The sequence below is a fragment of the Durio zibethinus genome, chromosome 12 (assembly GCF_047325235.1).
Source record: "Durio zibethinus cultivar Kanyao isolate XHJ-2024 chromosome 12, ASM4732523v1, whole genome shotgun sequence".
Lineage (NCBI taxonomy): Eukaryota > Viridiplantae > Streptophyta > Magnoliopsida > Malvales > Malvaceae > Durio > Durio zibethinus.
Window position 1 is genome coordinate 20,414,910 of NC_143173.1, and position 23,933 is coordinate 20,438,842.

At 29.3% G+C, this 23,933-nt stretch overlaps 1 protein-coding gene and 1 pseudogene across 8 annotated transcripts in view; one reads left to right on the forward strand and one right to left on the reverse strand.

Annotated features, from left to right (window-relative positions):
- The window catches only part of LOC111296468 (thioredoxin-like protein CITRX, chloroplastic), a 52,977-nt pseudogene that overhangs the window by 20,884 nt on the left and 8,160 nt on the right, over positions 1-23,933 (forward strand). The window lies entirely within an intron of this gene.
- LOC111296479 (putative disease resistance RPP13-like protein 1) lies at positions 15,125-22,171 on the reverse strand. 7 transcript variants are annotated; one of them, XR_016326085.1, is made up of 5 exons: positions 17,725-22,171; positions 16,923-17,253; positions 16,271-16,439; positions 16,055-16,178; positions 15,126-15,960 (listed from the first exon to the last, which is right to left on the reverse strand). XR_016326085.1 is itself a non-coding variant. In XM_089741131.1 (2 exons), the coding sequence occupies exon 1, from the start codon at positions 21,945-21,947 to the stop codon at positions 17,733-17,735; it is 4,215 nt and encodes a 1,404-aa protein (XP_089597257.1). In that variant the 5' UTR covers positions 21,948-22,170; the 3' UTR covers positions 16,553-17,253; positions 17,712-17,732. The 7 variants fall into 7 exon arrangements, 1 of the variants encoding a protein (XP_089597257.1); XR_016326082.1 differs by having other exon boundaries at positions 17,712-22,170; XR_016326084.1 differs by having other exon boundaries at positions 15,125-16,178.

Genomic DNA, 23,933 nt, shown 5'->3' on the forward strand with positions numbered 1-23,933 from the left:
TCTAACCTTCATCAATGCACCCTTCGAGCATTATCTTTTGCTATCCCCCAAACTTGCACTAACCAAGGACAAAGAACAATAAAATAATAGACAGCATATGGACCTAAAAAAAGATTGAGCAATGTTCTCCAATAGAAAATGAGCGAGTTACTATTGGAATGATATGTTGTAATTATCTTAATTAGTGGATTAATAAATTCATTATATATCTAATTATATTAATTAATATCAATTAATAAGTAATTGTTATGTTTTATATTAAAATATATCTAAATTAGTAGTATTATTATCATTAAACATGATATCGGTTTAATTTTGCATTTGAACCCATGATAGGATGAGTAAATTTTAACTAAGATGTTAAAAAGGTCCATCATTTTAAGTTTCATAACTTTAGTTTCTAAAAGTAGAGAGCAATTCTTTCTCTTTTCACATGCAGGCCTTTATTTGGACCCCAGAAAGTGCCATTGGAGAGCTCGTGACAGTTGCAACACTTCCGTGAACCTCGGTTAAGCGAGGTTGAGCTCTCATCCACATTTAGATTAGTTTTGTTTTAGTTATAAATTATGTTAGTGACTTAATGAGGTTTTAATCATATATAACAATTGGTATTGTAGCAATGTGTTGGTCTATGAACTTTACAGTATGACGCAAAATTTTGTAAATGAAAATAATAAAGAGTCATCGTCAATTTTTTTGTTAGGTGTGATTGATCACCTAAAAAGTTTATTTTTTTAATAAAATCAAAATTGAGTTTAAGGTTTATCAAAAATATATTTGATTAAAAGAAAATCTTGTTTAAAAATATTGTGAAAATATTTAGATTAAAAAATTATCTTAAAACTTTTCAATATCTAGATCGAATTTGAAGATAACTTTTTTGCTTAAGATCCACCATGATATTCATTTAAAATGAAAATAATATTATTTGTAAATGATAATTACCGATGACTCTTTAACTTCTAAACAAAGTATCAAAAATAATTTCTCTCAAATTATTATTAATTTTAGTTTTATTTTAAAATTCATATTTTTTGGATAATATTTTTCGTGAGAAATATTTTATGTAAAAGAATCAATGATGTTATAATTAACAAATAAAAAAACCCATTAAAAGATTATTAGTTATAATCTCCTTTTACCAACAAAGTGAAATTCACCTAGAATCAAGATAACAAAGAATTTAAAAGTTTTTAGGCTTTCTTAGAAAAAAATTAGGCTAACTATTCACTCTAGATGATGTGGTTTACAAAATTCTTCATTTCGTGATCCAATATATTATTTCTTTTATATTAGACAATTGGTTTTATTATTGTGAATTATTTTTTAGTTAATAGGTAAAAAAAAAATTTTGGAACAAAAATTTAATACTTATATAAATTTATATTATTTCATTACAATTAATTAAGCCTTTAAATATTTATTTTCATTAATTGAATCCTTGTTAGATCAAATTTGATTAACCGTCAATACCTATTTTGTTAATTCGAAAGTTTAATTGAGGTAAAAATAAATATTTAAAAATTTAGTTAGATGAAAATAGATATTTAATTATTAAACTAATCCAAAATAAAAAAATGAGGATTTAATTGATTAAAAAATTAAAATTTAAATGATTATCAAATTTTGGTTCAAAAATCTTTTGATCATTTTACTTTTTTTTTTTTTTTTTTGCTATACGAAAAGAGGTGGACATCTAACCAAATGTGGATCACGTTCAGATCAGACAATATAAGAAAATTGTAATGTTACACAAAAAAAAATAAAATGAAGTAATTACTTAAGACATTCATCATAGTCATGATATTCTACTATAGTAAACTAATTATTTTAATGTCGAATGTCATGTAATCTATTAATATATGAATTATCAAAATTCAAATTATGTCAGTTTTAAGTAAACATCTAGTACTTATTTTGATTACTGCTATTATAGAACTATGAAATAACTTAATCCTGATTTAAATTACCACTGAATGTAGGAGGCAGATCCTGACCATCAGTCCTGTTAAACATTTCAAATGGCGTTAATGGCAAAAAAATTAACTATAAAAATAAAAGGACTTGAATGGGACTAATGCTGTCAGAAAATATATATACATATATATATATATATATATAACACCTTAATTTTAAAATATAATATAGAAGTGTAAATTTAAATTTGTAAAATTTTTAAATTACAATAAATACTATTTCGTGATATAATTTAAAAAAAGAAAAAAAGATAGGAAGGAAAAATTAGGACCATCTCGTGCCAAGTGTTCCACTAAATTACTACTTGAAAGTTGGTAAGGAAATTAGTAGTTGAGAGCTTAGAATTTAACGCAAAGAATATTTAATTAAGAAAGTAATATAAAAATTTTAATTTTTGTCCAGGTTAATGATTTTGTGTTCTAAATTATTTCAACTTTTGGATTTATATTTAAATTTCCACCAAATTGATTTAGTATTAATTTTTGAATTATAAATTATCAATAAACTTCGAGATTAACTTCGAAATACAATAAAATTAGAAAGGTCCAAAATTTTAATTAAGTCTAAAATATTCGGCTAAAATCCAGTGCGATTGGCATGAGTCAATGGGACTTAAAAGACTAGTGCCCAAATAATTGGGTTTGAAAGCCCAGAATTCATTTAAGGCCCATAATTAAAACTAATTATCTTGTTAAAGAAAATTAAAAACAAAACAAAAACAAAAACAAAACAAAACTGAAACGGCGGCAAGTGCCGTGACCCACCACTAGCGAGCCCCCTCATACCTTGGCAGCCACCTTACTCTCCTCCTACTTCAAGCCTCAGCCGATGCCAGACCGGCCGGTTCAAGTATTTTTATTTATTCTTTTATTTTTTATATATTATTTTTCAATTTTTTAAAATTATTTATCTTCTTATTTATGCATATTTAAAATCTTATATCCCTATAATAGATATTTAATTAAATAAAATTGTGCTAATAAAAATAAAATTTAGATAAAGTTTAATGTATTTGTTTAAAAAAATATTACTAATAAATAAAAATGGAGGAAAAAAATTTTTATTTGATGATAAGATTTTTAAAAAAATTTTGTAAATACTATTAATATATTAAAATATTTATAAAAAATTTTCAATGCAAAATTTTTTTCTTCTATTAAAAAAGTGAAAAATATAAAAAAATTAATAAAAAATGAAAATTAATAAACGAATTTTTCTTTAAAAAGAGACAAATAATTTATAAAAATATAAATAAATAAATAAATAAAATAAAATAAAAAGTAAATACACAAATAAAAGGTGCATACTTTTGCATGAATATTGTATTTCATTATTTGCATTGCATCTATATCACTTAATCATAAAAAAATAGTTGCAAATCTCCACGGATGAGATTTTAATGAAATCCAAGTAAAGATTTTTAAAAAATTTTTAAGTGAGAAAAATTATTTTAATATTATCAATATATTAGAATATTTTGAAATTCTTTAATAACAAGGTTCTAAATTTTCTTTTTAAAATAAAAATGAAATAATATTTTTTAATTAAAAAAAGAAAAAAGAATTTTGTGAAGAAAATGTAATATAAGAAAATACAAAAAAAAACTAAAATTATGATAAATAAAAAGAATCAAGAAAATTAATTTTAAATATAAAAATTGAGACATTTCTATCAAAATTATAAAATAATATATGATTAATTGATATTATTTTTAAAACGGAGACTATTAGAATACTAACCTTTTCCCATAGTCTATTATCGGCCTTTGTTGTCTTGAGTATCATAGATTATTTACCAGCCTCCTTTTCAATGGTTTTTCAACCTCTCCCTCTCCCTCCTTTTTCATTTTCCAACACCTACAGAATGTCAAACCAATAGCCAAAAGGGATGAATGTTTGTAGTAATTCAAGGTTTTAAGTAAAAGGAATATAAAGAGAAGAGTATGTTTTTGGCATGAACAATCGAAAATAAAAATAAAAACCCTTTATTGTTGGATCTCCCTTTGTCAACAGATTTGTCCATCTAGGAAGCCAAATCAGCAACCTTACGAATGGATTGGTCGCCTTAAACTCTGGATCTAGTCATCGTGTAGTGGAGAGGAAGGGAAAAAAAAAGGAAGAAAAAGAGAAAGAAAAAAGTGGATGGTAAAAAATAAAATAAAAACATTATTTTTGTAATAATGATTAATAAATTATAATTTATTTATTTAAAAAATAAATAATGAAATTTATTGATATTTTATTAAAAAATTAGTTTTAATTAAAGGATAAAATAGTAATTTATTGTTAATTAATAAAAAAATGAGTTAATAATTAATTACGATTAGTATTATTCGTATGGTCAAATTATTTAATTAGCCTTTGTAATTATATGAAATTTAAACTTTAGTTTTTATACAATAATTTACAAAAATTAGATCCTTATACTAATTTAATTTAACAAAGTTAGTCCAATTGATAACACTGTTACTTAATCTATGTTAAATAGCTGTCATAGCCATTGATTATGTTGTCCTGGCATTATTTTTCATGACGTGGCCATTCACCACTATCATATTAGATGGCATAGATAGTTTTTGTGAGCACAAATGATCACATTGAAATAAAGGACCATTCCTTCTATAATAGTTTTTTAAATCACTTTCTTTTAGGGGTGATAGTGTGAAATCCAAAAGGAAGCATGGGATTTAAATATAATGAGTACTATAATCATTTAAGAGAAAGAAATATTATAAGCAAGCAATTCTACCCTCTAGATGATAGTGTCAACAGTATTGTTAAATGGAACATCATTTAAAAAGATTCCATTAAAAGTCATTTAAGAAAATTTTTTTTGTTAAACTCACTTCCCATTTGGTATTACAAATGCCTCTAAGCTCTGAAATCAGAGAAATTTTAAAATGTGTGCTACTTCTATTGTAAATTAGGTACAAGAAGATAATCTATAAAAGTTTTCTAAATTGAAAAGTGAAGCAAGACATTCTATTAGCTTTTTTTGTTTGAATCCAATTTATATACTATGCCTTCTACTTTTCATGGTAGGATACTACTGTTTTTATTAACATGAGTAATCTTCTTTAGTTGTACATACAGTAAATAATGTTGTTCAATTGTCTTTAAAAGTAATTGATTGTCTTATCTCAAAATGACAAAAATTAAAAATTAAAAAAATTTTGAATGCTTTATGTCAAGCATTCGAATGCCCACATTCTGGTTGAAGAAAAACCCTAAGGTAGTTGATTGCCCTTGTTGAGTAATCAATTGCTAGCCTTGAAAAGTATAAAACAAATCCATTGGACATGGTCTTGGATTCCAAATAAGGTATTACTTCATTTAAATGATGTCTATTCATTAAATTACGATTAAAAATATCTTTTAGGACTTATATATACTTCCTAAACACTCATTTTATATACAACCTTACAACTTTTCATTCTTTAAAACTCAAAAACAGATTTCTTTTCCTATACTCACTTTTTTGGTTTATGGTTCTAATGTGTTCAAAAAGAACTTGAAGTGCAATTATTTTCTTCTATGTTGGGCATTGTATCTTAATGACAATATTACTAATAACTATTTGCACCTTGTGAGAAAAATATTACACTTAAGAAAGCTTCCTAAAAGTGTCTTACCCTAATTTTACTTTAACAAATTTACATGGTAGTCACTCCCACGCATAACAATTTAAGAAGTATATAAAGATTGCATAAGTTGCCATCCCCACATATAACACAACAATCTTAAATCACCTTAAATTCAAGATAAAAGAAAATAATTAACATTGAAATACCTGACTTATATAAGTAATTTAATAACAAAATCATACGATGTCATCATGTCATTTTTAATTACGTGGGCTAAAAGTAACTCTAGTTCAAACATAATTGTTTGATATTCAAGGAAAATCATTTTTGTGTTATCAGTTTTTTTAAAAGGACCATTTTTTTAATTCCTAGGAAACTTGTTAGCTTTTACGTTCAGATGCCTTTTTCGTTTGTTTCATAAAGCAAAATTAGCAAAACAGCAATTAAAAGGAGCCCAATATATATAACGTTTTTTGTTTGATTTACTGAAATATTCCAAACATATCAAAGATTTATAATGGAGACACCGTAGTTTTGGTCTCAGAGATGAGCTTGCTGAACTTGAAATAATCATTCCTTTTCTTTAATGTCTATGAGTTTGATATAAAGCAATTTTCTGCGCTCAGTTATCTTCCACGCGATCCTAAACGCTTACGAGAGACTTACCATTTTCCTTTTCTTTAAGACCCTGAATATCTAACAATCTTGCAAATATATATGTTAATGCATGGATAGCATGATCATATAAATTCTGACAATTGCTTGCTGCGATTGGTAGTTGTAGAAACTTTGGAAAAAATTGTTGTGACTGACTTTGTTTCTATGTTTTCTATTGGTTACATCTTCGTGGCTAAACATAAGAGCTTGTCTAAGACAGATGATGTTACTTTACCAATGTTTACTTATAAAAAAATTATCAAATACACGACAGTAATGATGGAATCAAGAATTTTATTTCATGGAAGCTTAATTCAAATATACTGAATTACAAAAATATCAATAACAATAATAATGATAATAGTAAAAAAAAAAAACTAAAAGTTTCCACATCCTGTCATAATTATTAAAAATTTTACAATTATCCGTGTGATTTTATATTTTGAAAAAGTTATACAATAGTTTTGTTGTCAATACAACATTTTTCAATGTATAAAATTAAACTATAATTCAACCATTGATTTTGCATTTGATTATGCATATCAGTTTTCAAAATGTGCATCACTAAAAATGCTATTTTTATTGTAACAATGACAATGAGTAGAATCAATGATAGTATCAACAACAAATAAATTGGAGCAGTAAAATTATTTTTAGCTTAACTATGACTAGAATACATGATTTCATTTTTTTTTTTGTCTCCGAGGGGGCTCAAGCTTCCATCGGGTACTACAGAATTTCACCCTTGATTGATAATGCAAGTCTCATCAAATGAAACCACATCAGATGATTCTTTTAGTTCGAAGATCAACCAGATCCAAAACCTCAAAATACTATACCTTAAACAGATGATAAAGGAAAAAGAAAAGTATCTGAAATATCTAACCAAAATTTTGATGATACTTTGAGATTCCCAGATCTGCTAAACCCAAATATTATGGATCAAACCTAAAAAAGAATGAGATAAAATAAACTTCAGAATCTGGCCAAACTAGTCAGATTAAACCAAAAGCCTCTATAATTGATTCGTTAAACAAACGAACGGTTTCACAAGGTGATACATATTTAGATCTAACTCGTATTCTTATCAAAGAATATGAAAAAACCATTGATGATTGGGCACAATCTATGTCTATTATTGTCACAGGTTATAAAAAGCAATGGAATAAAGAAAGATTCCTCAACTATTTTTGTGGTACTTGGCAAGATGATGTTTTACAATTTCTCAAAAAATAAGAAAAAACTACTATGAAAAATACTCAAAAAAGTACACTTCTTGCAACAGATAACATACCTCAATTATTAAAAGATCTAACTCAAATTTTAGAAAATGAGTTTGTGGGAATACTGAATCTTTGGATCCTAATCAAGAAGCTCAATATTTTCTTTCAAAATTAAAATTATATGATATTCAAAATCTTAATGATTTCTCTAAAAGATATATCTCTGAATATCAAAAATTGGATGAAGAACATTCAAAATTTTGGTTACAACAAATTTTTTTAAAACTTCCCTCACCATAGGATAAACTTTGTTCTCAAAACTATAATACCTATTTAGAACTTAAAATCAAAATCACTAATGCTACAAACCCCAATATCAAACTCTATGATACTCTTGGCTGTAGAATACACTAGTACAAAGCCAAATTATAGAGCATTACCTCAAACAAAAAGCTGCCAAACAGGTAAAATCTAAACTTAGTTACAAACAGTGCACTAAAATTTTAGAAAATGATCTAAAATTTGGTTGTAATACCCAGCCTATTCAAAGAAAAACTCATTTTAAGAAAAAATGAAAATATTTCTAAAAAAAATGGAAACCAGAAAAAACCGATAAATTTAGCAAGCCTAAAAAAGGTAAATTTGTTGTTAAAAAGAAGAAAAAATCTTCTAAACAAACTTGTAAATGTTTTATTTGTGATAAAAAAGGTCATTATGCAGATAGCTGCCCCAATAAAGGAAAAAGTGCTCAAAAAATGTTTAAACAACTTGAACAAAAATATCTTCAAATTTCTTTTACAGATGAATTATCAGATGAAGAAATATATTATGAAGTTTTTTCTAAAACTGATTATAGTTCTTCTGATAATGAATCTGATTATATTTTTATGATGAATACTGAATCTAACCAAGATAATGTTTCAATTACTTCTTTTATAGGTACAACAACTACAACAGGATAAGGTCTGGTTAAACTAAAAAATGTGATGCAAAAAACTCATCATATTTATGAAGATAAACTCAAAGAACTCCAACTCATCCAACCAGATGAGATTTACAAAACAAGTTGGTTTAAAAAATTTCAACCTTGGTATAAATGCCATATAGAAAAACTATCCAGTGATACTATTGCTAATGATTCTAAATAAGGATTAGTAGAAATACCTTTTTTTACGAAACAGAAAATAAACCATTTTTTGAAAAAATATCCTAAAGTTAAATATATTCATATTGGTATGATTTTAATTACCATTAAATTGTTATTTTTATCTACCAAAGATATTCCTATTATAGCTGTCTTAATGGATAATCGTTTTCAAAATCCTACTAATGCTATAATTGGAGGAATCCAATCCAATTTAGCAGCTGGTGTTGTTTTATTTAAAGTTAAATCAAACTATTTTATTTTTATCTTTGATGAAAACATTGAAAAATATTTATGTCTTTGTGTCAAAATAACAAATTTTGATATTGAAAAAAAATCGCATGATCTTTCAATCAACTGGTATGCAATCTATGAATTTACAAATACTACAAATACCTCTATCAAACCGATAGATTCTAATATTACTGAACTTTTTGAACCAAATAGTTTTGATTATAAAATCAAACCAAAATTAATCAAACTCGAAGATTTATCTGTCCCACAAGGATGGTGTCTTAAAGATATATCAAATACTTCTGAAAAATAGAAAGTACCACGAAGACATAAACATTTTTCAATGTTTTCATCAAAGATATAAATAAAATAGTTTGGTTTAACTTTAAATAAAACAACAACTACTAAATTGGATTAGATTCCTTCAATTATAGCATTAGTGGGATTTTAAAAACAATTATCCATTAAGACAGCTATAATAAGAATATCTTTGGTAGATAAAAATAGCAATTTAATGGTAATTAAAATCATACCAATATGAATATATTTAACTTTAGGATTTTTTTTAGAAAATGGTTTATTTTTTCTTTAGTAAAAAGAGGTATTTCTACTGATCCTTGTTTAGAATCATTAACAATAGTATCACCAGATAGTTTTTCTATATGGCGTTTATACCAAGGTTGAAATTTTTTAAACCAACTTATTTTGTAAATCTCATATAGTTGGATGAGTTGGAGTTCTTTGAGTTTATCTTAAAAAATATTATGAGTTTTTTGCATCACATTTTTTAGTTTAACCAGACTTTCTCCTGTTGTAGTTGTTGTACCTGTAGAAGAAGTAACTGAAACATTATCTTGGTTAGATTTAATATTCATCATAAAAATATAATCAGATTCATTATCAGAAGAACTATAATCAGTTTCAGAAAGAACTTCATAATATATTTTTTCATCTGATAATTCAACTGCAAAAGAAATTTGAAGATATTTTTCTTCAAGTTATTTAATCATTTTTCAAGCACTTTTCCCTTTATTGGGGTAGTTGTCTGCATAATGACCTTTTTGATCACAAATAAAACATTTACAAGTTTGTTTAGAAGATTTTTTCTTCTTTTTAACAACAAATTTACCTTTTTTAGGCTTGCTAGATTTATCAGTTTTTTTTTTGTTTCCATTTTTTCTAGAAATATTTTCGTTTTTCTTAAAATGAGTTTTTCTTTGAATAGGTTAGGTATTACAACCAAATTCTAGATCATTTTCTAAAATCTTAGTGCATTGTTTGTAATTAAGTTTAAATTTTACCTGTTTGGCAACTTTTTACTTAAGGCAATGCTTTATAATTTGGCTTTGTACGTAGTGTATTCTACAGCCAAGTGTATCGTAGAGTTTGATACTAGGGTTTGTAGCATTAGCGGTTTTGATTTTAAGTTCTAAATAGGAATTATAGTTTTGAGAACAAAGTTCATCCCGTGATGAGGGAAGTTTTAAGAAAAATTATTGTAATCAAAATTTTGAATGTTCTTCATCTAATTTTTGATATTCAGAGATATATCTTTTAGAGAAATAGTTAAGATTTCGAATATCACATAATTTTAATTTTGAAAGAAAATATTGAGCTTCTTGATTAGGATCCAAAGATTCGATACTCCCATAAAATTCATTTTTAAAATCTGGGTTAGATCTTTTAATAATTGAGGTATGTTATCTGCTACAAGAAGTGTACTTTTTTTAGTATTTCTCAAAGTAGTTTTTTCTCATTTTTTGAGAAATTGTAAGACATCACCTTGTCATGTGCCACAAAAATAGTTGAAGAATCTTTCTTTATTCCATTGCTCTTTATAACCTGTGACAACAACAAACATGGATTGTGTCCAATCATTAATGGTTTTTCTATATTCTTTGATAGGAACACGAGTTAGATCTAAATATGTGCCAACTTGTGAAACCGTTCTCTTGTTTAACGAATCAATTATAGGGACTTCTGGTTTAATCTGACTAGTTTGGCCAGATTTTGAAGTTTGTTTTATCTCATCCTTTTTTATGTGAGAATATTTTTCTTTCAGATGGGGTAAATGTTTATCCATAATATCTAGGTTTAGCAAATCTGGTAATCTCAAAGTATCATCAATATCTGGGTTAGATATTTCAGATGCTTTTCTTTTTCCTCTATCCTCTGTTTGAAGTATAGTATTTTGAGGTTCTGGATCTGGTTGATCTTCAGAACTAAAAGAATCATCTGATGTGGTTTCATCTAATGAGACTTGTTCATCCTTTACTATTGGGTTAGTAGCAAATCAATCTTTTTATACTCCTTATAGAAGTTTTTTTTTAAGATTTCAAAGTACAACCAGTGTAGAAAATCTTCAAAGATCAAACAGCATAAACCATACAAGTAATGCTCAAATTCCTATTTTTACAGGTGATAATCCATCTCAACAAAATATAGGTGATAATGACTCTTATTATCATTCTGTTAACTCTGTTCTAAATTCACGAACCTCTTCATCTAGACCTCATAGACAAGAAGAAATAAAAATGCAACATTTTATAAATAATTTTCGTTTATCTACACCTGATACAATTATGTTTTCTAATAAGGATAGATATTACACTTTTGTAAAAGGTGATTTCAAATTTCAGGACTATAAACCATATAGTCTATATATATTGCTTGACACTAGAGCAACAATCTCAAGTTGTCGCAACAATGCTTTGCCTACAAACAAATGACAACCAATGAAGCATCCTATCATCATAGTAGGTATAGATGGTAAGGAAACTATTGTTGGTTTCAAAGCAAAAAATATTCTTGTTTATTTTAATAATATTAGATTCATAATACCAAAAATATTATGTTTTCCTAACATGCATGGTGATATACTATTAGGGAATAATTTTTTACGAACTTATGTTCCATTTTCTGTTTCTAATACTCATGTTACACTTACAATTGATAAACAATCAGTTGACATTCCATTATTACAAAAACATAAGCATATTTATGATAAAAACTTTCAACCTGAAAGAATATCACATAACATTAAAGCAATCAATGAAAAACATTGGCTTATAAGATTTTGTAGGAAAACTTCAGTGAATACCCATTGAAGCTTTGGAAAAGAAGTCCAAGATACTGCAAACTTAGTCTTCATTCTCCAAAAAAGATTGTTAGAGTAAAACCCATGATCTATACTAGATAAGATATAGATGAATTCAAGATTCAAATTACATAACTATTGGATAAAGGTCTTATTGAACCAACGACTAGTCCACATTAAAGTCATGCATTCATGGTAAGAAACCATTCAGAAATCAAACAAGGTAAAGCCCATATGGTTATTAATTATAAGAAATAAAATCAAAATCTTGTTTTTGATGGCTAATTTATTCCTCGCAAAAGATGTGTTGATAAATTTAGCAAAAAATGCTAAACATTTTTCTAAATTTGATTGTAAATCTGGTTTTTGGCAAATCATGCTTAAACCTAAATCAAAATTATTAACTACTTTTAGTGCTCCAACAAATCATTACCAATGGACTGTTATGCCTTTTGGTCTATGCAATGCACCACAAATATTTCAACGTTAGATTGATACTATTTTCAGCAAACATAACTAATTTTGCTGCGTGTATATTGATGATATATTTATCTTTTCCAATAATCTTGATAAGCATAAGAAACACCTGAGTTTTTAAAAGATAACTAATACCTATCCCTTATGGTGTATTTAAAAAAAAAAAAGAAACATATAAATTATTTAATTTCGCTTATAAAATTAAAAAATTTCAATGACAATTTTTCAAATAATATCTCATTAGTTTGACGATTTTTTTCTTTTCTTAATCCTATATTTTGAAGCATGTGCAGTCAAATTCTCTTATTTATATGCACACAAAGGTGTCCTAGTTTGAAATGATTTGCATTTGAAACTTTACTTTGATCACATAAACTAAAAAGCGGCTTGTTTAAATTATTTTATAAACCAATTCATGCTTGGATAACCATCATTTTAGTTGTTTTGATTTGAGTACATATTGATAATGTTTCTCCTTTGTGACTCTATGGTCGATATAGTTTCTTTCTCATTATCATCACTTCATTTTGAAAGAATTCCTGTGTTAGTATTGCTAGGAAAAAAAAATGATGTTAACGGTGCCTGATACTACATTTTTTACATTAAAAGCATTTTTAATTATCTAATTATTTTATATTATTTTTAAAATTTTACTTGGGAAATTAAAACATTAAAAAATTATTTAAATTTTCTGAAAATTCAAAACATTTTTTTCTTTTCTAACATAAAGATAAAAATCGAAATTAGTTTTTTTCTTAAGGCAAAATATTAGTCCAAAGGCCCAAAGCCGAAAACATTTTTAATTATCTAATTCTTTTATATTTTTTATATTAATTTTTAAATTTTTACAGGAGAAATTAAACCATTAAGAAAATTATTTAAAAATTTTTTGAAAAATCAAAACTTATTTTTTTCTTTTCTAACAAAGAAAAATAAACCGAAAGTAATATTTTTTTAAGGCAAAATATTAACCCAAAAGCAAAGACCCAAAACATTGTTTTATTGGAAAAAGAAAAACCCTAAAAGTTTTAAAGCAATCTGGACCGTCGATTTGAATCTATTAACTTAAAACCGTTGATATGTTCATGAAAACTTCATTCCTTTCTTCCTCAGTCTCACTTGGGTCTTAAGATCTCGATTCAGGTAAAACCCAAAATTTCTTTTACTCTAAATTTGTCGTTTGTCTATGATTTTGATGCTCCACACTGTAGTTTTCATGATTTCATTTGGTTGAAAAGATGGTAGTGATTTTTACATTTACAAAGCTTTCATTCATAACTTATTTTGCTTGTCTGGGTCTTTCTAGCATGTTTGGTTATTATTTTTGGAATGGCATTTTAATTATTAATGATGGGCTTTCTTCATTGTATTTGACAAATATCCTTTGACAAAATTTCTGAGAAGTTAAGATTATATATAAATGGAATTTTGGGCTTGATTTCGGTTTTTCTCTATCTTGAATTGAATCTTTTGCCCGAGTAATTTTTTTAGTTAGAAAATTTTGTGACATGATTAGTGCGTGAAACTTTTGTTCTAGTAATTTTGGTTGGTTTAAAATGGTATTCATTTTATTACGTTTTCTTTATTTTTTTAAAATTTTGTTACGATAAAATTATGGGAATTAAGATGGTGTTAACATGGTGTTTAGATTTTGTTTTCTGTCTTGAATTAAATTGAAGCTTTTTTTTTTTCACTAAGATTGATTATTTTGGTGAGAGTGCTATATTTAATTTAATCACGAGTTCTGTCCGGTGTTATGTCTGGATGTGAATTTTCAAGCTGAGAATGGACTTCGGTTGAGCTTAAGGTAGCCCCACGTGTGAAGCTCAAGCTCTCACTATGTAGGGGTCGCAGAAGGATTGGACCCATTGGGTCTAATGTACGAAACAGACATTGTTATTGTTAGTGTTGTTGTTTTAATTGGTTAGGAAGAAAATGCCATAATTTGCCTTTAATAATATCTATTTATTATTGCTTTATGTTTGATTCTGGGTTTGGAGGTATTTGTACAGTGGCCTTGGGCATTACTGATCTTGTGAAATGGGCATTGCAGCGTTATATTCATACAATCTGATAAATTTTCAATTAGCAAAACACTATACCGTAGATGAATCGACTATTACTTCTTAGTCTCAAGGACATTGGTTTCGTTGTGAAATTTTTTTTTTTTTTTGTAAAATACCTTGCTCAATTATGTAATTATTAAAATTTTTTATTTAATCATTAACATTTGAATAAGTATTTTTTTTCATCCAATTATTGTTTTCTAACTAAATATTCACTTGACAAACCATGTTTGACGTTAATGGTCATGCCTTTGCTTTAACTCATCCACCATCCCCTTCGTTCATTCATCATAGCAATGTTCATCAACATTGCATCCTCAACCGGCTGTTTATTACAATCTCATAATATAAAATCCCAAATTAAAAAAAAAAAAAAAGAAAATCTGAAACCCAAATTTATATCACCCCAAATAATTTGAACCAAATATCAAAACACCCAAATATGTAAAATCAAAACCCTAAATCTTCATTAATTTGCAAATTGGAAATAAAAACATTCAAATATATCAATTGATATTAATTTCAATAGTTCTTTGCATAAGACATCCATAAAACCCAGCAAAAAACCTAGAGCAATCAACAATTCAATTACCACCCCGAGAGCCAACCAATCAAATGGTTATCAAAGCCCACCCCTATCCCAAATAAATTCCTTTTAAAATTTTGATTTTGCCTGATACATGATGGAAATTCATCATTCACAGCTAGGCAACGATACTAACCAAAATAATGGGGGCTGGCAACACAGCAGGATGCGGAAAGACAAGTAATTAATCATTAGATATAAAAGGAATAAAAGGAAATGATCATCAACTCATAAAAAGCAGGACACCGAATTTTACGTGGAAAACCCCTTGGAAAGGGGAAAAAACCACGGGACCAAGTCCACTCAATCTTTTACTACTCAAAATAATGGGATTACAACATGAGTCTTTGTTAGTTTAACCACATGATATTACAACAAGTTATCATAAAAAAAGGTAAATTTCTTGGATAACAAGAGCAATCTTACCAAAAGTGGACTGTTTGTGGAGACATCATAACCATGTCTGGTTGTTCATTGAAGGATGGTGTCTTTTTCTCATCCCCTTTATTCCTTTTGCATCCACTTAAAGACACCTATTTTTCCTTTTGGTAGGATACAAGTTCTCAAGCTATATAGCTTTGTAGGCACCATCAACTATTCAGAATTGGAGTTTCTTGAATCAACATCACCAGCCATGTTTGCCAAGGTGCTCTCTAGTCTCTCTAATATCACTTGTTTTGGAAGAAAGGATTAAGAGATCCAACAATGCCAGCCAAAACATACAATTTAGAATTATGGTTGAACCCAAAAGCTTATTCTTTTTCGTGTGAAATTCTGATGCGGGATTCAAGTACACTTCTATGAATCTTAACCATGAAACCAGATAGGAAGTATCCTTTTAGAAGAGGAAATGCAGAATAGACAAGTTCCAACCACTGAATCTTGAGAGCATTATATCAAGTAAGTTTCACTCATCCTGTCATAATTGCTCAAAAGCATTCTGTTAACTGTGTAGGAGTAACTATCAAAAACTGAACACAATAAATTGTGTAACACTCTTTGATGCTTACTTGACATGAGGAGTTTGGCAACAACAGAAACAAAAGACTAATTGGTAGAACTTCTTGTGGCATAGCTACTGTCATACTGCTTTTGCTACCATATCCAATCAATGATGGCAGAAACAAATACCTCCTGAAGAGCCAAAATTGTTGGTGATACGAAGTGAGCACTGATTATGCATATACACAACAGAAACAAACCAGAAAAATTCTAAATGTTCTGACCTGCAGGAGTTTGAAGTACATGCAGAGTCAAGTGAAAACAATGACCATTTTTCAAAGAAGAAAAGCGATGGATTTCAAGCCTGTTCATGCTCTACTGCCAAGAAACTTATGTTTTCATGTCCACTAGGATCGATGCTTGGTTTAATTCTTGTATTAAGCTTCACTGCATCTGGTTGCTTGCAAAGAAAAAGTAAAATTGGAGATCGGTGACAAAAAGAACTGATATAAATAAAAGCTGCAATGCTGTTTAGCTTAAATTGCCATACATCTGGTAATCTCCATTAGTATTGTAAAAAAATCTATTCAAATCCATAATCTGAAAGTTAGGTGTAGAAGTCAATTATAAAAAATAAGCAGCATTGGCAACCAAAGAGAATGATTAATACTGAAATACAACTAGCTTTGTAAAAACAGAATATGTTTATTTCTTTCTTTTCACTTTCACCCCAATTAGTATACAATTGACTTTAAAATCAGGCAAGTACCATAGCAGTAAAAGTCCAAAGCTCCATCAATCAATATTCACACAAGGAGCCCAAGCTATTCGATTCTTGATCAATCGATCGCAGGGGACAGTCATCAATATTTAGCTACAAATTGAAGAAATCATAACTCTCAAAAAGAGATGAACAAAAGGTGGGTTGCATTATACCTATTTCGTGTAGAAAAGATTACATCCAGCAATTAAGCAACATTCAGCAATCAAGCTTGATTCAGTTCCTCTTCTATCACGTTTGAATCATCTGACCAGCAATTAAGCAACATTCAACCATATTTATCTACAAAATGAAGAGGCTAGTCGTTTTGAAAAGAGATGAAAAAGATTAATGTCTGAGAATTTAAATTTTTTCAACAGATAGATTCTGAAAGCCTTCGGACAGAAACTCCTATCTCCTCTTGTGGAAACAAGTCAAGGCCGCATCCAAACATCCATCAACACAAAATGCGAAATTCTCTTCTAAGATAGGAGCTCCGGTCAAAACCTAGAAATTTACAACTCATTTAGTACCATACAAAATTGGATGAAAGAAAACAAAACCAAATAAATGATCACTTCAAAAACATAGAAAACAACATAAAACCAAAGAAATAAAATACTTGAGTTGATATTAAAATCAGTACTTAAAATAGTAATTCATTTAATAGATATTAAAATCAGTACTTAACAACGAAATATTTTCTTAAAATCAAAACTTAAAATAGTAATTAATTCTAGATTAAAATGCATGAGTCATACATGATCTAATTCTTCTGCTTAATAAGGAAATGGCTTTATCATTTCGATTTATTACTAAAAAAGTAAAACTAAAAATACTTAAAAATTAAATGCAAGTGAATTCGATGCTCGTTCAAGTCACTGTTGTTTTTACTTGTGTGGATATATTTGTACATTTAAATAAAAATCAGTTGAAATAGTAATATTAGTTTTAAATTAAAATACCTGTGGGTCTTACATTGCTCTTTATAATTCGTAGTAGATGTTTCTCTGATCAATTTGAACACGTGGTATGTGAGCGATGTTGGGCCAATATTTTCCTTTATCCCTTTTGCACCTTTTCTTCAACACTGGACAATCAAGAATTTGTAGATCCCAAAGCGAGGGAAGCACTTGCTTTTTGAGAAGGGATTTGAGCTTCGGACAATTCCCTATCCGCAAATGTTGAAGAGAGGAAAGATGCTGAAAGCCTTTGGAGGATAGCTTCCTTAGATTTTTGAAGTGTGAGATAGAAATAGAGTTGAGAGAAGGGGGCAGCTTGATCTCCTCTTGTGGAAATGACACACAATTACTACCATCAATGCGGAGCATTGTAAGAGAGGTGAGTCTATGCAACCCCGACTCCATTACTGCCTTAACAATATTGGGTCCAGAGATGCTAAGCATTGTTAGGTTGGTAGGCAAACCCCTTTCTGGAAATATTACCGCATCAGAATTACCACCATCAATTAGGAGATCTTTAATAGAGGTGAGTCTATGCAATCCCCACTCCATTACTGACTTAACAAAATTGGGTTCATTGATGTAAAGGCTTGTTAGGTCGGTAGGCAAACCCCCTTCTGGGATGGATGTCACCCTTGGACAACTCCATATGGTCAAGTATTGAAGAGAGTTGAGGCTAGGCAGAGATTTAAGTTTTTCACACCAACGAAGCTCCAGAGATTTAAGCTTGTCCATTCCTTGGGGTAAATACTGAATATTTTCACAAGACGTGATTTGAATAGATTCAAGACAAGTATTATCCCCAATTTCCTGTGCTACAAATTCTAGCTTTGGACAGTGATTGATCTGCAGCGTTTTAAGCCCCACGGGTAACTTACTGCTTGATGATAATGATTTGAGAGCTTTACAGTCATAAATATGAAGAAATTCAAGGAGAGATGTGCTGCTGAAATTGATGTTCTCCCCATCTTCCAATAAGCACTCTAAATTCTCACATTCCGTAATCACCAAACTTTCAAGAGTTGAGGGCAAGTTATCCGCCAAAAGTGAAACCAATTTTGGGCACCCTCCAATCTCTAACTCTCTAAGACACGTGAGGTTTTTCGATAACTTCTGGAAGCCTTCACAATATTTTATTCCCAAATGTTCAATGTTGTAGTGTATGTCTAATTGCAAAATCTCTGCCTTTTCCTCCTCCTCCGTTGCACTTATAGAAGCAACCTGCGGACAATTTTGGAGCCCTAAATTACGAAGAGATCTCAAAGGCACCAACCAACCCCACTCTGTTTGCCACATAGAAACCAATTCTTCACAACCTTTAACATTGAGATCTTCTACTTTCATCCACTCGACCGTCCACATCCTTTCCCTTGTTACACATGCAAACTTTGAAATGTTGGAAAGGTTGATTTTTTTTACCAACCAAAGATCCATACAACTCCCAACCACTACTTTTTCACACCCATCAATTTCTAATTCACATAGCTTTGGAAGATTTGAAATTGAAACTACCAAATTTTGGCAATTACGAATCTCAAGTTTTCCCAAAGAAGGAAAGTGCTCCGGTAATGGCCCTATAAATTTGGGACAACCCACAATAAGGAGATCTCGGAGGCAACGGAATTTTCTTCCTTGCTCATCAACTTCACATGCCTTCCACTCTTTCCATTCTGGCATATCCTCAAAATGCAATGTCTCTAATGATGGAAACACATTTGGCCAATTCTCTCCATAGAACTCATTGCCAACACTAGTTACGCTCTTCATTTCCCTGATATAAAGATCCTTTAAAAGTGGTAGTTTTCCAACTGCAGGTAATAATGTGCAATTTGGACAATTTACAAACTTTAATGATTGCAAATTTTTAAATGAAGGATCTTCTATCCAAATTGGGAAAGCTATTCCAGCATAATACCTGATGGCAAGCGCTTTAAGCTCTTCATGTGGTCGAAGCAAGTTCAAAACCTCTGTCTCGACTTCTTTCTGTCTTAAATTTTCATCAAAGTCTTTACACCACTCCAGCTCTAAATCATCGAGGTCAGACTTACTTGATAGCTTAGCTTCCCATGCATGCTGAGCTTCATTCACATTTTGCAACTCCGAAATAGAAAGCTGACCTTTGAGATTTGATAAATTCTGCATCTCTCTTATATTCAGTGCATCGCCTTGGCCCACAATAAAATTAGACAATGCCCGAAGATTTGTTAATTTACCAATTCCACTTTGCATTTCCTTCATTGAATCTGCACCGGTAATATCTAGATGGCAAAGGTTGGCTAACATTCCTATTTTTGTGGGTAACTTCTCAATCCACCGACAATGCCTTAATAAAAGAGTCTCTAAATTATCAAGGGTGCATATTGAATCTGGAAGACCTTTTATGTGAGTAAAAGAGAAATCTAGATAGCGCAAATGTCTCAAATTTCCAATGAAATCTGGTATTTCAGTGATGCGGTACCTTTTCAAAGAGAGCACCCTCAAGCATTTCAATCTCGGCAGTAAATCAGTAGGAACGTTATTGCTTAAGAAGCACAAATACATCCCCAGCATCTCAAAGGGTAAGAACGTCCGTAGTGACTTCGCTTCAAAAAGGGACTCAAACTTTTTGATATTGTCATACTCGCCTATCATATAAGAGGAGTGGCGAGCGTGACTTGGACGCTTCATTTCCTTATGTCTCTCCATTTTAAAATATTTTTCTCCTCCAACGAACTGAGCTAGATCATTAATCAGGTCATGCATTACAAACAGAGATTCATCCATGCTAGATGCTTGAAAGAATGACCTTGATACCAGTTCTTCAAAACACTGGCTGCCCAAATCTTCAATTTGCCTTTTAGTTTCTGGTCCATTGAGAAAACCTTCAGCCATCCATAACCGAACTATTTCTTCCTCACCAAATTCATAATCTTTAGGGACCAGAGAGCAATAAGCAAAACATTGCTTTAATTGCGAAGGAAGATAATAGTAACTCAACCATAGAGCTGGAATTACGTCACTTCCATGTTGAGGCAGATTCCAAATATCACTCTCTAATATAACTTTCCATGCATCACGATTCACCTTTGTGCGCAATAGTCCTCCAATGGTTTTTGTTGCCAAAGGCAAACCATCACACTTCTTCAGGATCTCCAAGCCGATCTCTTTCAAGTCTGGATTCCCTGTAAAATCCTGTCTTTCTAATGCGTCATGAGCAAGCATTCTGAGAGAATCTTCTTCTGATAAGCATTGCAACGAGTAGTCTGCAGCAGTTGTCATAATTGATGAAACTTTGGAACTACGTGTTGTGACAATTATTTTGCTTCCCGGTTCCGCAGCATCAAAAGGAGATCGAAGCGCCAACCAATAATTGTAGTTGTCGTTCCAAACGTCATCCAAAACAAGCAAGAATTTCTTTCTCGATAGCTTCTCCTTTAATTTGACTTGAAGCAAATTCAAATCATTCATATCACATGGCTCGGAGGAGACTGACAGCAGAATTGTCTTTGTTATCCTGATGATATCAAATTCATCAGAAACACAAACCCATGCTCTAAGATCAAAATGATCTTTTATGCTGTCATCATTGTAAACAAGTTGAGCAAGGGTTGTTTTTCCAATCCCTCCCATGCCAACGATGGGAATCACAGAATAAACACCAGCATCATCGCCATCGTTCCTCAAAAGCAAATCAAGTATCACCCTCTTGTCTTTGTCTCTGCCGAGTACATTAGCTTCATTCACCAAAGAAGTACTGGGCGGCCTTCGTGGGATTGTCATGGGCCTTCCAACCTCATTCGTGATCTCCCTTAGCTGTAAGTTGCTCTTTTGAGTAGCTAAATCTTCCAGTCTTCCCGTAATCTCTTTAATCTTGGACATCATCTTATAGTTAAACATCATAGAACTTGGATGTAAACCAGTGCAGCAAGTAGGCTTAACTTTTGGTGCCTTACTTAAGGTGGCTTGATGTTCTTTCATCAACTTACGCCCCAAAGCTTGAGTCGCAAACTCGTCCAAGATGTCATCCACGTCGTAAGCCAAGTCTTGGAGGTCAGCTAACCAAAGCTTCACATCCTGGTTCTGCAGTTGCTTCCCCTCTGCATCAGCAAGCACTCCACGGATGTTCCTCAGCGTATTTTCCCACTTCTTAATCTCCTTGCGAACCCGCTTCTCAGTGACAAACTCGAACTCCGAAGAGGTAAAATTGCCAAACAACGTCTCAAAGAAAGCAGATAGAGCAGCCTCTCCAATGAAAGCCATGATCAACAAAGGAATTGTGAAACGTTGAGGTAAATAGAAAACCCAGAGTAGGAAAAGGGATGAAGTTTGATTTGTGAAAGATGAAGAATTTGCAGGTTTTTTGGGCCGGCAAAACTTTTTTGGTTTTTCGGTGTTCGGCAATCACAGTTAATTACAAAAGAAAATTAGAGAAAGGTATTATACTGTTCAAGAAAGGAATTTTGAGAAAAGAAACATCCTCCAGTCAGCTTTAGTAAAAGAGAATTATTATGTCCACAATTAGGAATTTTGGTTTGCTTTTTTTATTCTCCATTTTATATTATTCTTTTCTTTTATTCTTTCTCCTTTCCTCCTTCCAAAATAATAAACAATAAATTTAATTAACTAATATATTTATATAAAATATTTATAATTTTTGTCTTTAAACCACGTGTTAAATTTTGTATAAAAATAAAAAATTTGAAGTATATATTTTTTATTTTTATTATATCATATATTATTTTAAAATTTTGATTCGTATCATTTTTATTTTTTTTAATAATATTTATGTTATATTATTATATTATATTTTAAATTATTAAATATAACTTAAGTGAAATTAAAAGGAAAGCCTTCAAGAAAAAGTTATATATTAATATTCGTTTCTTTGGTTTTGAGTAATAAAAATATATCATATTCTCTATTGCAAACTAAAGCATACATGAAGATAGTCCAAATCTTTTATAAGCTATGGTTTGAAAGGAATAAAATAATTAGGTGGGCTGAGAATATATTGAAGGTATAATTGCATATAAAGAGATGATGTGGAGAATTTTTTAACAAAAGAAAATAAAAATCTCTTGGATAGGGGCGTTCAAATTTTGGTTTTAATCAAATTAATTGATTAAATTAATTTAATTTAATTAATTAATTGGTCACTAAATTAAATTGGTTTGATTTTTGAAATAATTTTAGATAAAATTTAATTTTTAATTAATTTTTTAAAAATTCAATTTTAAATTAATTCAATTTAAAAATCGAATTAATCAAATTGGCTGAACAATTAACCAAAATTCTCGTATATTATTCAAGTAAAAAATAAGTTTCTAAGCTCCCCATGAATTCTGTAATATTTTATATCAAACTAAACTCGAATTTTGTAATACTTTATAGTCCCGAGTGATGAAGATATATCCAAAAGAGATTATTGTAATTTTCTTTTACAATTTCTCTGTGACCCTTATATCTCTACCAATATGCTTACTAGTAAAGCCAAACTTGAGCTCTTGGAAACTAAGTCTAACACCTAGTATATTGGTTATTGGAGACTACCAGTACACTTGGTAATAATAGTAATCAATTGCAATTGTTTAACTACATAATTTTCAATATCGGAATGTAACTTTCTTTCTCATTATGATATATTCTGAATAGTCTAAAAGCAATAACAAAAAAAATTTTGGTTAATCAAAATTTATCTTAACAAACCAAAATTAATTTGGCCGTTAATTTTCAAAAAGGAAAATTTTAATTTGATTAATAAAATTAAAATAAAATATTTCAGTTTTAAGTGATTCGATTTTAAATTAATGAAATTGATCAAACGAATATTCCTATTCTTGTCAAAGAAAGAATAAAAAATTATTAATAATTATTTAATGTTTGTTTTATTACCTTTCAATTATTTGTATATATACTTAGATTGCCTTGGTAACTTGAATTTAAAAGAAAGAATTTTAAATTTAAATTCAGTATAAATTGTATGATAAACTATATGTAAATATGATTTTATGAATTATGTTTAAATTCATAAATTTATTGAATCTCTATTAAGTGATAAATTTAAAATATCTATAAGTATATATTTGTGAATTTGAACTTTACCTTTTTTATATTTGTTCAAATATATGTGTATTTTGAATAACAAATTTGTATTTACTGTACGTATTTTATTCTCATAATTTATAAAATAAATCAAATTTAAGTATATTTTCTCAAAATTTTTTCTCAAACATATTTGAGTAATAG